The following is a 16,023-nucleotide window of genomic DNA, read 5'->3' on the forward strand; positions in this document are numbered from 1 at the left end:
GCTGCGCTGCACAGGTAATGTGCACAATTAACAATGACATCAAAAAGTGCGTTTTTGGTTGCCAGACCAAGACAGTCCTGCACAGATTCCCCAAAAACCCAGCGGTAAGGCAACAGTGGATGGAATTTGCTTTTCCGGATCAGCAACTGAGTTGCGCGAATGTTTATATCTGTTCGCTGCATTTCGGTGCCGACTGTTTCATAAACAAGGCCCAGCTTGACGCCGGATTTTCCAATCGCCTAATGCTGAAGGATGGAGCAGTCCCAACGATAAAGGTCCCAACGTTAGAACCGCAGGCGGTGAGTTAGACTGCTTCAAATGTCTGTGTTTTTGCCTATGCTCATCAAGTAGCCCAAACATGATCACGTATAGTTACTATATATATTACTATATATAGAAATTGATCAATGGAGCATGCGATGTGTAGTGCGTGTACATTTGTTTAGCTGGCCACTATATGTGTAACTTTATGTTTGTGTATTGTAAAAGCACTCCAAACAACAATACACAAAGAGTGGGAAAATATATGGAACTAAATAAGCGCGCTTCTTCATTCAAATGCGCTACTATTCCATCTCTTTCTATGTAAACACTAGTGCAAAACCAGTCCGCTTACTACAATTGTCTACACAAACCACGCGTAAACACACACGTGCACAACTGCACTTCCCACATGTACACCTTCAAAGACAAAAATACCACGATATAATTCAAGTATAAATATGTAAATAACACAAGTCGCTAAGCATATTATATAGTTAGTGTATAACTTGTACCACAAAGAGACGTCCTGCTCTAGTCGTTTTTGCTGCTGCTCCTGTTCAACTGCAGCCTCTGGGTCTGATTCCGGATCATAGATGTATGGCTGTATCTGATTAAAAGCCATATTTTTATTTTGAATAAAGTTTTTCCCGCTGTTAGGGATGACACAGCTTTACGACGCACTCGACTCAACACAATAACAGCCGCGCGCACGTCATTATTTAGCTCCGCTCACACGATACGCCCCCACCCGCTCGGCTTTTTTCGGAAAGACTCGGAACAGCGCATCTTTCTTATATAATTATGAAAAAAATAAAGACTTTTCGGAGATATGCAGGATGCAATGCTACTCTATAGGTACTCAAGATTGACATGACACTGACTGAAACTGAGTGTTTCACCCCCCCTTTAATTTTGAGTCATATTACTTGATTTTGGAGATTTAAAACCCTTTAATACTGATGATTTTGGCATACAGCTCATGAAAACCCAAAATTCCCATCTCAAAAAATTAGCATATTTCATTCGACCAATAAAATAAAAGTATTTTTAATACAAAAAAAGTCAACCTTCAAATAATTATGTTCAGTTATGCAATCAAGACTTGATCAGGAATCCTTTTGCTCAAAAAATTAATATATTTAATAGATTTTATTTATAACGCACTTTTCATTTAGAAGAATCTCAAAGTGCAATAAAGGGAAAAAATAACAAAAATATTAATAACAAGTAAAAATATTTTCAGGAGGTTTTGGAGCACTTCATGCTACCATTACCTGACACCTGCTCACAGTGCCAAAACCACTGGTAAATGGTTTACTGAACATGGTATTATTGCTCAATTGGCCTGCCAACTCTCCTGACCTGAACCCCATAGAGAATCTGTGGGATATTGTGAAGAGAAAGTTGAGACGCAAGACCCAACACCAGCAGCCATATCACCCTGTAGTCCAAGACTGGTTTCCCACTGAAGCTAAGCAGGACTGAGCCTGGTCAGTACCTGGATGGGAGACCAACTGGGAAAACCAGGTAGCTGCTGGTAGAGGTGTTAGTGAGGCCAGCAGGGGGGTGCTCACCCTGTGGTCTGTGTGGGTCCTAACACCCCAGTATAGTGATGGGGACACTATACTGACAAAGAGCACCGTCTTTCGGCTGAGACGTTAAAGCGAGGTCCTGACTCTCCGTGGTCGTTAAAAATCCCAGGATGTCCTTCGGAAAAAGAGTAGGGGTGTAACCCCGGCATCCTGGCCAAATTTGCCCATTGGCCTCTGTCCATCATGGCCTCCTAATCATCCCCCTATTCTGATTGGTTTCATCACTCGGTCTCCTCTCCACCAATCAGCTGGTGTTTGGTGAGCGTTCTGGCGCAATATGGCTGCCGTCACATCATCCAGGTGGATGCTGCACATTGATGGTGTTTGAGGAGATTCCCCCCTTCTATGTAAAGCACTTTGAGTGCCTTGAAAAGCGCTATATAAATCGAACAAATTATTATTATTATTATTATAACACTCTGGATGAGCTTAAGGCCACTATTGAAGCATCCTGGGCCTCCATAACACCTCAGCAGTGCCACAGGCTGATTGCCTCCATGCCACGCCGCATTGAAGCAGTCATTTCTGCAAAAGGATTCCTGACCAAGTATTGAGTGCATAACTGAACATAATTATTTGAAGGTTGACTTTTTTTGTATTAAAAACACTTTTCTTTTATTGGTCAGATGAAATATGCTAATTTTTTGAGATAGTAATTTTGCGTTTTCATGAGCTGTATGCCAAAATCATCAGTATTAAAACAATAAAAGACCTGAAATATTTCAGTTGGTGTGCAATGAATCTAAAATAGTAAACTTTAATAATGAATAAAAAATAATGAACTTTATCACAATATGCACATTTTTTGAGAAGGACCTGTATATATACTCTGATGTACACCATATACTCTGATTGGCACATCATAACCACATAGAGCTGTGCCGGTATAATATATATATATATATATATATATATATATATATATATATATATATATATATATATATATATATATATATATATATATATATATATTTATATTTATATATTGACTTTTTATATTCTTGTAGCTATATATATTGTTTTGAAATTGAATTCTTCAGTTATCTATTAAATTGATCTTTTTAGAGAATATGTACTTTTTACTGAAATCCAAGACTTTGTGGATGTGCTCTATAATTAAATTTCCTTCAACCCACCTGTCATATGTTTTCTTTTTCAGTTACACCCGAGAGGCATATCTTGAGCTTGTGGAAAACATTCGTAAAATAATACCAGGTAGCTTGTCATTGTGAAATTCTGTATACCAATTGATTACTGATTCTTGAGTACTGGGACACAACTGCCTACAAAACTGATCAAATAGTTGTTTATTACTTAGAAAGGAATTATTTTGTATTAATCTGTTAAACATATACACATTTATTTGATATCTTTCTTTTATATCAATTAATCAATATATCAAATCTATTTTCCAAATCAACATTTAAATAAATTAACACTATAGGATTATTTAAAAATGACTTCATAGAGAAAAAAAAATCTGACAAGGTTAAAAAAGTCACACACTATACCTGTGTGACCCTGTAAAGCTGATATTGGCTAATTTAAAACATGTTTCTCTTAATATTTGACAAGTGTGAAGCATAATAAAAGAGGTAGACCCATGTATTCTTAGTTTGTTTTGGTTACACTTTATAATACGTATACAGTAATAAAGTACTTATAAATAATTTGCAAGCTATTCTAGTTAATTCATAGTTACTATATTGTAGTCTCTACATTAATATATTAATAGGCTATGTACAAATAGTGAGTTTTTCATTCACTGTCACTGTAATTAACCAAATTATTTGGTAAAACTTTATATGTATAGTGTAATAAAGTATTTTGCAAATCATTTGCAAATAGTTAATTAATAGTTTATAAACTGTAGTTAATAAATGAATATACCATATACAAATAGTGAGTTAAATAATGGTTTGTTAATGTATTAACTGTAAATAGTTTTTTACATTAGGTCTTGTAAAATGGGAAAATTACATTGTGTGTTAAACCAACTTTTATTGGACATTAATTGCATTATTATTAAAGGACAACTCCCGCAAATTTTTAAATTGATCTTGATCATTATATCTTTGTGAGTACACTCTATAGAAAAATAAACGAACCGGATTGGTCCTTGCAACACGGCGCTATTACAGTTAATGCCCAGGAACCAGTATCAAAGGTACCAGTCGTCAGCGGAATCATACACCACTGATTTATTTGCGAAGAGTTTCTGGAGAGATGGTGTCCTGTGAAGACACCCTTCTAAGTTTATTTTTCTCTCTCCTTGCTGATGGAGTAATGTCCACATGGAATTCCTGCTCCTACTGAAGGCTGGTGTGGCATTCAAACGTTCTTTTCAACAAATAAGGTGTTTCCTGACATATTCATCAGCTTGAAGAATATATTGTTTCTAGATTCTACACTTTGTGCGATGTCCATGATGATTGGTAGTACGGCACTCTTGATCATGTTGATGGATGATTGAAGATACCATATGTAATTCTCTGTGTTGTGTATTTTTCTAATGATAGTTGGCTTGGTAGTGGGTCTAGTTGTCCTCTAGATGTTGTGGCTTCATACACAGGTGAGGAGGTCAGTATATATGGGTCTGGGGACAGCCATCAAGTGGTATCTGCACAGAGTAAGAAAGAAAGCAAAAGACAACAGAGCAGTATTTGTTCTAAAAGACTGCAAACATTAGGGTTTTCTCCTCTGTTCAACCTGAGTCTGCTATTGTTGTTTCTTATTTCCCTATTTTTTAATTCCTGCAACACCTAAAGAACAGTCAGGTATGGATGGACTACTGGTTAGGGGAAGGCCCATGAGGGAATCTTCACCGCAGGATGCCCCTGATGCCTGTTGCATTCGGTTCTTTCCTGGGCTAGGAAGATAAGGATAAGGACATCACTCACTGCTCTTGATTGAATAGCTTTTTTTATCTGTGTGAACTTTGTTAAATGCATGCGAGTGCTGCCGTATGTTCAAATATGACAAATTATCACCCACGTGTAGAGAAGGCACGAATGAGAACCCTCGCGCTGATCTGTCTCATCCGAAAGCGCGCACTCGTCTCACAGCGCGCAAATATTGAGTTCTCTTTCAAGTCTTGCGCTTTAACGGACAAACTCACTCAAGAAGTACAGTCCCTGACAAAAGTCTTGTCGCTTGTGTACAAATTGACCTAAAGTGCCGCTGAAATATATTTCTAATCAAGATATTTTTACAAGAAATGGCTCATTTTAATCCCACCAGCTTTTGTGATAATGTTTGAGTGAAAAACTAAACTTTCAAAAATTATTCTAATATTGCAAAGACATGTGTTGTCACCTTGTCATATGAGCTTCCCCTGTGACTAATATTGGATCAATTAGGTCTCAAGTGTGTATAAAAAGAACCCCAGTACGCTAGACCTTCACATCAACTGCAACTAGACCTCTGCAAACATGCCTAAGATTCACCCTGAGACTAAAGTTTTGAATATCAAGAGGCTGAAGACCAGATCCACTGCTGATGTGGCAGACACCTTCAATGTGTCTCAGCATCAAGTACAGAGGATTAAAAAAAGATTTAAAGAGACTGGAGACGTTTTTGACAAGCCCAGGTCAGGCAGACCACACAAGACAACTGCTCGAGAGGACCGTTTGTTGGCTCGAAAATCCAAGGCCAGCCCATTTTCCACTGCAGCAGAGCTCCACGAGACCTGGTCACCTGAATTCCCTGTTTGTAGGATTCTGCCTCGAAATGGCCTCCATGGTTGAATCAGTGCCCAGAAGCCAGCACTAAAAAAAGGTAATTGAAAAACCGTGTGGCATTTGCCAAGGCCCACAGCCTGCTAAAAGGATGGACGCTGGAAAAGTGGCAGAAGGTGGATTTTCAGATGAATCTTCAGTTGAATTACACCACAGTCGCCGCAAATATTGCAGGAGACCTACTGGTGCCCGAATGGATCCGAGATTCACCCAGAAAACAGTGAAGTTTGGTGGCGGAAAAATCATGGTCTGGGGTTACATCCAGTATGGGGGTGTGCGAGATCTGCAGGATGGAAGGGAACATCAATAGTCTAAAATACCAAGAAATCTTAGCTACCTCTTATATTCCCAACCATAAAAGAGGCCAAATTCTGCAGCAGGACGGTGCTTCATCACATACTTCCATCTCCACATCAAAGTTCCTCAAGGCGAAGAAGATCAAGATGCTCCAGGATTGGCCAGCCCAGTCACCAGACATGAACATCATTGAGCATATGTGGGGTAGGATGAAAGAGGACGCATGGAAGACGAAACCAAAGAATATTGATGAACTCTGGGAGGCATGCAAGACTGCTTTCTTAGCTATTCCTGATGACTTCATCAATAAATTGTATGCATCCTTGCCAAACCGCATGGATGCAGTCCTTCAAGCTCATGGAAGTCATACAAGATATTAAATTTGGATCTCACAGCGCCACAAATTTGCTGACATATTTTTGTATTTGCAGTAAATTTGTTACATTTCTGTATAGGCGACAAAACTTTTGTCTTGCCAAAATTTGACCTTTCTGTCTTGATTAAATGATAAATATTTCTTCTGTGAAAATTATTTATTTCAGTGCATTAAACATCATTTGGGAGAGTTTTAGCTTTTCATATGAGCTATTTCTAACACCAATTGATTAAATAAAAGTCAGGTTAATATCAGGTATTTCTACAAAATAGATAAGCGACAAGACTTTTGTCAGGGACTGTATGTCAACATGTCCATCTTGATGAGTATCCAAGCAGACATAGTCTGAATATGCCTTAAGAGGGCTTTATACAGTCGAGAAAGATGATGCATATCCTTCCATTAGGTCTTAAAGCGGCAGTAGCCTTTACTGCGGTCTGTTTAATGTCAAACAAAAGATAAGGACATAACTCACTGCTCTTGATTGAATAGCTTTTGTAAGGATTAGTCTTTAATTTAAACAGTTAAATATGCAGCTATTTTACATTTGATTAGCCTACTTTATTCAATTTCTCTACCTAAAAAATAATGTTAGACATATAAAAACCTGAAAAGCATTGTTAATTTTTTTAGTATCTTTGCTCAATAGTATTTATTTGTGCTGCTGCTTGTATTTAAGTTATTTGTTCTTATTTTCTTTATTTTTAATGACGTATGATAATGACGTGTAATGACGTGCACAGAGCGAGAGCGAGCGCTCCTCACCATCAATAGTGGACATGCCCCTTACCTGCTGATTGGCTACAAGTTTGTTATTCCACATGGCCTGAGTCCTTTTTCTAAAGCGGTTTTGAAATAACACTAACCCCACCTTTAACTTAATAAAAAGTTTAACGTTACGAAAAATGAGCGTTCCTCTCTTGTCAATATTATAGCCTGCGTGTGAGTGTGGCGCGAGGTATTCAGTGGTGAAGGTGTGCTGTGTATCACGTCATATAAGGACTCACACTCAAAAGTAATCGGGTCAGGTCGTTTACATGGTGAAATTTTACGTTTGATCAATTCATGAAAAGGCTTATGCCACCCCTCTCAAACCGATTACAATTTCATTCAGTTTGGGCATTTTTATTCTGATCAAATTGTTTATATGGAGCATTTTGATTCGGATTTGACTTTTAAACTGATTACAGTGCTCAATGTAAATACACCTACTGTGAAGCTGCTTTGAAACAATCGTAATTGTAAAAGCACTATGTAAATAAAGTTGACTAGACTATCAAACACATGGGCTGATTAAATTGATATTGTTAGAATGTAGTTAATCTTCATCTCAAACTGTAAACTACTATGTACATAACGTTTTCAGTTTATATATTACATTGGAACCTTGATATAACAGTTTATAAATTTGTAATCCCGCACACACACCATAAGAAAAATTTGCTTTTTAATCATGTTACTTGTTTAAAACAATCTCTTTAGCAAAGTTTGCAGTATTTTCTGTTTATTTTGATTAATAAATAATGTATTATTGTTCAATGAATATTCAAATATGCTAATATAAAAGTATGTTTAAAAAAAAGTAAGTAAAGATTCTGAAAGGATTGAATGAGTGTCAGAAACAGACACAGAGGGATTAGTGCAAGTGCAACGTTTATTATCAGAGGTTACGGACACAGGTGATACTTAGATGGATGGTGACACTCAGACGAAGGACGATGATGGTGAAGACGATGATGGTGAAGATGACGATAAAGACGAAGATGCTGAAGATGACAATAAAGACGAAGATGGTACAGGTGAGGGCTTCCAGGAAGGACAGGTAGTCGATAGTGGGATCGGTGCAAGACCAGACAGTGAGTGTAAAGGTGAGGAGTGTTTATGTAGTGGTGACTGGTGATGGTGCACAGGTGATCAGAATGCCGGTGATGGGGAACGAGTGGGTGTGGCAGTGTCTGATGGCTGTGAGGGTGTGACAGTACCCACTCTTCCACGGGCGGCTCCTGATGACTGGGACGGGCGGCGACGGGGTCTACCACGGCCCCGAGGAGCGGGTCGGTCAGGGTGGTCTTGGTGAAACTGAGTGAGAAGATTAGGGTCCAGCACATCGTTCCTGGAGATCCAGCTCCGCTCCTCAGGACCGTAGTCCACCCAATCCACCAGGTATTCCATCCGGGAACCCCATTGCCACGAGTCGAGGATTGCTCTCACCCGGTAGACTGATGGGACCTTGTCGATGGTAGGACGAGGAGGTACGGGATTCTGTGGGTGAAAAAGGGACAGGTTCAGTGAAGGGCTTGAGAGACACATGAAATGGTGATATTCTGTAGGTTCAGCTGCCTGTCTACCGTGAATGGTCCAAATTTTTCGGGGCCTCAGCTCACGGCAAGACACTTGGAGACGGATGTCCCTTCTGGCCGGAGAGCCAGACTTTCTGGCCTGGCTGGTACCGCTGCGTGGGTCCGCGTTTGGCGTCCACGTGGTGCTTGTGTCTCCGGACTGCCTGGTGGAGTTGCACTTGCACGTTGAGTCCCAGGCCCTCTCGCTCTGGCGGAACCAGTAATCCACCGCTGGGACCGCTGAGGGCTCACCCGTCCAGGGGAAGAGCGGTGGTTGGTAGCCAAGGACACATTGGAACGGGGTGAGCCTTGTGGTGGACTGCTGGAGTGAATTCTGGACATATTCGGCCCAGGGCAGATACTGGCTCCAGCTCTCCTGATTCTGGTGACAGTATACCCTTTAGGAATCTCCCAATCTCCTGGATCTTTCGTTTAGTCTGGCCATTGGTCTGAGGATGGTAACCTGATGAGAGGCTGACGGATACCCCTAGGAGATGGAAGAAGGCGGTCCACACTCTAGAGATGAATTGGGGTCCTCGGTCGGAAACAATGTCTTCCGGAAGCCCAAAATGTCGGAAGACTTGGGTGAAGAATGTCTCCGTGGTTTCCAACGCGATAGGTAAACCTTTGAAGGGGATGAGGATAAAGGTGAAACCTTGGGATGATGGCAGGTCGGTCATGAAGTCGATCCACAGATGGCTTCAGGGACGCGCGGGGATTGGAAGAGGGACCAGCTTGCCCTCAAGAAGTCTCCTCGGGGTGTTGGCAGTGGCGCAGACTGAACATCCCTTGACGAATCAGGAGACGTTCTGAGACATGATGGGCCACCAGTAAGCTAGAGGGTCCTTCTCCAGCCTGGGTGTCCAGAGCCCGGTGAAGAATGAGCCAAGTCCAGAAGGGGCAGGCAATGGCGAGGCAGGACATAGAGGCGCCCTTCTGTACCTCCCAGCGGAGCAGGCTGATGGGCGTTCTCCTGTTGGATCTGCGCGTGGAGCGCCCACTGGATTGGGCTGACAACCATGGCTGGAGGGAGGATGGTTTCAAGGTGCTCGGGCTCAGGGTTGGCTTGGTGGAGACGAGAAAGGGCATCCGACCGGTTGTTCTGATTCCCTGGACGGTATGTCACTTTGAAATTGAATCTGGTGAAGAAGAGGGCCTAATGACGATTCAGCCGTTTGGCGTCTTGAAGGTATTCAAGGTTATGATGATCGGTGATGACTTCAAATGGATGTTCTGCTCCCTCCAGCCAGTGTCTCCATTCCTCCAGGGCGAGCTTGATTGCCAGGAGCTCCCGGTTGCCGATGTTATAGTTCTGCTCCGCCGGGAATAGCTTCTTGGAGAAGAAGGCACATGGATGGAGTCGTGAGGGTGTCCCCTGCCGCTGAGACAGAACCGCTCCGACCCTGGTCGATGAGGCGTCCACTTCGACGATGAACGGAAGATGAGAATTGGGGTGGACCAGGAACGGAGCGGACTGGAAGGTGGTCTTCAAGTGGTGGAAGGCCTCCATGGCCGATGGAGTCCAGGACAGAGACTTGGGCGGGTTCTGGAGAAGAGAGGTGAGTGAGGAGCTGAGCAGGCTGTAATTCTTTATGAAGCAGCGGTAGAAGTTGGCGAATCCCAGGAAGCGGTGCAGCTCTTTGATGGTGGTGGGTAGGGGTGTGCATTGGCACTTCCTTCACGATTCGATTCGATTACGATTCACCAGGTAACGATTCGATTCAATTCGATTCTACGATGCATTGTGATGCATCAAAATTCTACTGCACACAAAGCAAATTTTTCATCAGTCATGAGGCAATACAAGCAGATATTAAACAACAGATTGTATTGGCTGCTATGTGTCTCCTGTATCTTTGACATAAAAGTTATTAAATAAAATAAAATGTAATTAAATAAAATGCAATTAGCCCTTAAATGCATGACTGTTTCACCAAACATTCTTACATATTCAGGTCGTTAGCGACCCAGATCTATATTTAACATGGATAGACCTCTACCTGTCGTGATAATATATAAAACTTCTGATTTTAGAGTAACAGCTACAGAAGAATAAAATAAAACCTATTTCGTTACCTTTTGGAGCTTGGAAGGATTCAGTTTGAGCAGATGTTTAATACCATCATCATATGACCTCGTCAGAGCTCGTTTACCAGCATCTGCCTCATATTCGCGATCTCCAGCATATTCTCAAAACTCATTTTCAATGTCTTCAATATCAATATTTTGATCACTGACAGCTTCTTGACCACATCCATCATCAAGAGATAGTGACACTAACATATGATTGTGTTTAGTACTTGCTCTCTGCAGTAAATCACTGAGCCATTTCAAGTTTTGCAGATTATAATTATTGTTTTGTTTTCTATCAGAGGTGACTAACGTTATGAGTGAAACGTCACTTCATCATTGCGTATCAGACATTGCCACCTTGTGGAATAAAGGTGAATTGCGGCGTTTTTCGTCATTATAGATTAATTGATTATTGTGCAAAAAATATATACGTACAATCCTACACACCTCGGGTCGTTAGCGCGTTTTTAATAACCCGTCTATCGCGGTCATCTCCCTCCGCCTCAGCCATCTTCCTTGTCGTTGTTGTTATTCTCTCGGAACCGGAAGTATTTGAAACTTCACAACTTTATCGTCCGCCAGAAAATAAACAGTGACATAATCGATTATGGCACTTTGCCGCATCGATGCTGAATCGTTCATGCCCCGCATCGCGATGCATCGCCGAATCGATTATTGTTGACACCCCTAGTGGTGGGCTGAGGCCAGTGGGTGATGGTGTCCACCTTCCTCAGGTCCATCTTGACTCCGTGGTTGTCTATGATGTACCCCAGAAACTGGACAGTGGAGACGTGGAACTCGCACTTCTCGTGTTGTTGCGGAGGAATTCCCACATGTGTTTCCGTCATGTGCTATTACTCGTTCTAAAGTGAAAGTGGCTAATGATTCTATTCAGGGAGATTTTGAGCAAGTTCCCTTGCAAAAGTCTGGTAATTATGCTGTTCCTGGTTTTTCTCTTCTTCCAGCTTCTTTTTCCCGTGCTGAGTTGGTGGCTGCGCAGTGGGAGGACACTTCGTTGTCCAGGTTGTTCGAGATGGTGTTACCCGCGGATGAAGTGCAGAGTGTGGCAACTGGGTATTTTGTGCAGGATGGTATGCTTTTGTGGAAATGGTATCCCAGAGTGAAGATGAGGGGGGTGAGTCATTAGTGCAGAATGTAATGCCCACTACATTAAGAGAGGTAGTGCCCAGTGTAGCTCATGGTCCCATGGCAGGGCATTTGGGTGTAAAAAAAAAAAACGTATGACCGAATTTTGAGGCACTTTTATTGCCCCTTGCTAAAGAATGATGTCTCAAAATGTATTAAAACGTGTCATGTGTGCCAGATGACGGGGAAGCTGAACCAGTCTCTTAAACCGGCTCCGTTATGTCCCATACCAGCTGTTGGGCAACCGTTTGAGCATCTTTTGATTGACTGCGTAGGTCCGTTGCCTCCCGCAAAATTGGGAAATACATTTTTATTACCCGGTATCCTGCTGCTTTTCCGTTGCATAAAATTACTACGAAAGCTGTAGTTAAAGCTCTCTCAATTTATTGCCATATTTGGTATTCCGAAAATTATTCAAAGCGACCGAGGAACAAATTTTACCTCCAGAATGTTTGCCGAGATTTTGAAGCAGTTAGGGGTGCAACATCAACAGTCAAGCGCTTACCATCCAGAAAGCCAAGGCGCGCTGGAGCGTTTTCACCAGACGCTGAAAGCTCTGTAGCGCGCTTATTTTATTGAGTTAGGTCGTGATTGGGAGGAAGGAGTGCCCTGGCTTCTCTTGGCAGACCGAGAGGTAACGCAGTCGAGTTTAGGCTTTAGCCCAAACAAACTGGTTTTTGGGCATAAGGTCCGTGGGCCCTTGGCTGTTTTACGGGACAGTCTGAAGGAGGAAGTGCTTCCTATAAGCCTACTGGATTATGTGAATGGGTTTAGGAGGAGATTGTTTTTGGCTGGTCAAGTTGCACGAGATCATTTGGAGAGAACCCAAAAGAAAATAAAACTTTTATTTGATCGCGACTCTGAAACGCGAGAGTTTTCTCCGGCCGATCAGGTGCTGGTTTTGTTGCCATTGCCTGGCTCTCCTTTTTGGGCAAAATTCTCGGGACCTTATACTGTTTCTCGTCGGGTGTCTGAGTTGAATTATTTGATTTCTACCCCTGATTTAAAGAAATCGGTGCAGTTTTGTCATGTCGATCTATTAAAGCCGTATTTCTTGCGTGATCATGCAGAGGCTAAAACAACTGTAGTATTAACCGTTTCTCAGGGTGACAGTTTTGCATTAATGGGAGTGATGGGGTAGAACTTTGAAGTCCCAGCAGAATGCGTGTTACAACCTAGGTTGACCAATTCTGTAACTTTGCTTAATTTGGATAAGTTAATGGCCCATTTGTCTAGTGTTCATCAGAGGGAGTTGGAACCAACTTGGAACCGTTTAAAAAAATAACAATTCCATTGGAATCGTTTAGAAAATTTGTTTTCGGTTCCGGTCATCGGTTCCAAACGCACAAGTTTTGGTTTCCATGGCCACCTGATTTCCGGTGCTTGCGTGCCCGCTTGTTCTTTTAGCCATGGAAGCCCGGTAAACGGCGCTCTGAAGTGTGGATTTAGTTCACTTTTAAAAAGCCAGGGGTCGGCACAGTGCAACTAGTGTTGTCAAAAATATCGATACTGAAATATCTGAAAAGATACGATAGCCTGCTCAGTTTCTACAGTATCGATCCCAGCTGCGCTCTCCTCTCCACTCCTTTCCGACCGACAGCGAGTTAACGCGCAGCCACATATTCTCACTCAGCCCGGTTAACCCTCTAAGCACGGCGAACGCACGTTCTGCTGGACTTTTCCTTACGACAGCGTGTTAGTGTTAGTGTGTGTGATCGGTCTGAATTTCGCGCGGGATTGCACAAAATTCTACGAATCCCCGCAGATTTCCAGCTCACATCTGAAGCGCACACACATACCGTAATAAAGCCCCCTCTGACATACAAGTGCAAATATTTGCTTTTTTTTCCAGCTTATTATTGGTCAAATACACTCAACCAAATTCTCAGTGCACATTTTGAAGAGTATTCATGTAAACACAGTCGTAAACAATTCAGGAAGAGATGAAGAATGAGTAACAGGAACAGTGTTCAGGATCATGGGTGCGGCAGTTCTTAAAGGGACAGCAGTTATTCAAAGTCAAACTACAAAAAGACAAACGATCACACTGCTCTTGACTGATCAACTTGTGTAACTTAATGGTTTTATATGAAACTATTTAATTTTTTGCAAAAAACATTACCTAATGTTATTTTAAATTTAATTAGCCACTTTGCGTTTTTTAAATTCAGTTTCTTACCTGAATGTTAGACCTACCTGAAAAAATAAAGCAGTCAATTTAATTTACATATTTTATTCTATTGTATTTATTTGTGCTATTTTTTGTAATATGTTTATTTGTTCTTATTTTATTACTGTTTAGTCGTCTTTTTTAATTCAATTTACCATTCGAAATCAAGCTTACTTGTGCTGTGTTTAAGCTATTGCAACACAATTACCCCGTTGTAAAAAATACATTGAGTTAGCAAATATTTGTGAGATAATTTTAATAGTAATTGATCAATGTTTATATAGAAGAAAAAGCTTAAAAACTTTATCATATAAAGTGATCTCTTCAGAAGACATTTTTGATTGCCTAGACTTTCAAAAGACAAAAAAAAATAATGCTATAAAACATTTACATTTAATCATTTAGCAGACGCTTTTATCCAAAGCGACTTACAAAAAAGGGGAGAGTAATAGAAGCAACGGAACAGACAAGGCCAAAAACCTGTAAGAGCTGTAAGAAATCTCAATTAATTAGCACAATACACAACCAATTTTTTTTTTTTTTTTTTTTTTAAATATCTAATTGACAGTATATGCAGCGTTTTCCTCCCCGTGGAATCGGAAATAGCGTTGAATATGGATGTGACATGTTTTGACACCGTTCAAAATCAAATCGTTCAAATCAAAACGATGCCCAACCCTACTCTTGTGTAATCGACGCACCATCCTGAAAAAAACTGTCTCTTCCGTGATACCCTGAAATTTCTGACTTGTAAGGTTGCCAGAATAATAATTATACACGGTGTGTAAATAGGCCAGAGGAGAACTGGCACCCTGACTGAGTCTGGTTTCTCCCAAGGTTTATTTTTCTCCATCGTGCCCTTATGGAGTTTTGGTTCCTTGCCACTGTCGCCTTTGGCTTGGCTTGCTCAGTTGGGGAGCAAGTTAACTAAAATTATGATCAAAGTTATTCAACTAATTATACAAATAAAATTTATGAATTAGGTTTTAATTAATTCTATAAACTATAATACTGATTTGCCAACATTGTCGCTTTATGATAAATTACAATTAGCTGATAACATCACTGTTTTCTCCAGAACGACTGTACAGCCAAATCTAATTTTGTTGCAATATTATCCTGTTTGACACTGTGAAGCTGCTTTGACACAATCGTGATTGTAAAAGCCCTATATAAATAAAGTTGACTGATTGATTGATAAAGCCTAACAATTGTATTTACAATATGATTGTAAAAGGTTTGTTATTCAATATTTGTTTACATTATTACATTACATAATTACATTATTATTACATTATTCACCTATAATGATTGGCCTAATCACTCTGTCTCCTCTCCACCAATCAGCTGGTGTGTGGTGAGCGTTCTGGCGCAATATGGCTGCCGTCGCATCATCCAGGTGGATGCTGCACATTGGTGGTGGTTGAGGAGATTCCCCCCTTCTATATGTAAAGCGCTTTGAGTGTCTAGAAAAGCGCTATATAAATGTAATGAATTATTATTATTATTATTATTATTAATCTTTACATTAAGATGATGCTCAACCCCCTTATAATGCACCTTTTTTGGTTTGGACCACTGCCCCTCAAAATGTCTGAACGGCCCTGCTGAACACCAATGCCACAATTAGGCCTTGTGCGCTTATTGTTTGCTTCCCCAGCTTTCAGGGCAAGTAGCGGGTTGTGGACGCTAGCAGATATGCGTCACAAAAAGAGAACTGATGTACAACAGCTGTAAAACATTCTGAGTTCTACACAGCACAAAAGCTACAGCAGATGGGAGTCCAGTATGTTATACTTTACCCAGCCAGGCTGTGAGTTACTATCTGTAAAGTGACTACAGTTTGTAAGTCTCCTGAGGAGTTTATTTTCCAGTCCAGGGAGCTGCCGAACTGTCGTACATCGCCATGTTCAGTCTCTTGGCCTGAGAGTGAACGCCAACAAGAGTCTTCTCATACCGTCCCAGCAGACCATCTCTAGGAATTTGTCTGGATTTTGTTTGCGTTGTCAGATGATTATGATGGCCG

The 16,023-nt window shown here is 41.0% G+C and overlaps 1 protein-coding gene across 4 annotated transcripts in view; it reads left to right on the top strand.

Annotated features, from left to right (window-relative positions):
* The window catches only part of cdk5rap1 (CDK5 regulatory subunit associated protein 1), a 128,574-nt gene that overhangs the window by 63,565 nt on the left and 48,986 nt on the right, over nt 1–16,023 (top strand). For all 4 annotated transcript variants that reach the window (XR_010900538.1, XM_067430986.1, XM_067430985.1 and 1 more), the window contains exon 9: nt 3,019–3,074. Coding sequence is in view for 3 of the 4 variants with exons in the window: in XM_067430986.1 (XP_067287087.1) it covers nt 3,019–3,074 (56 nt within the window). In the remaining variant the exon portion in view is untranslated. The remainder of the gene's footprint in view (nt 1–3,018; nt 3,075–16,023) is intronic.

Source organism: Pseudorasbora parva, chromosome 22, assembly GCF_024679245.1.
Source record: "Pseudorasbora parva isolate DD20220531a chromosome 22, ASM2467924v1, whole genome shotgun sequence".
Taxonomy (NCBI): Eukaryota; Metazoa; Chordata; class Actinopteri; order Cypriniformes; family Gobionidae; genus Pseudorasbora; species Pseudorasbora parva.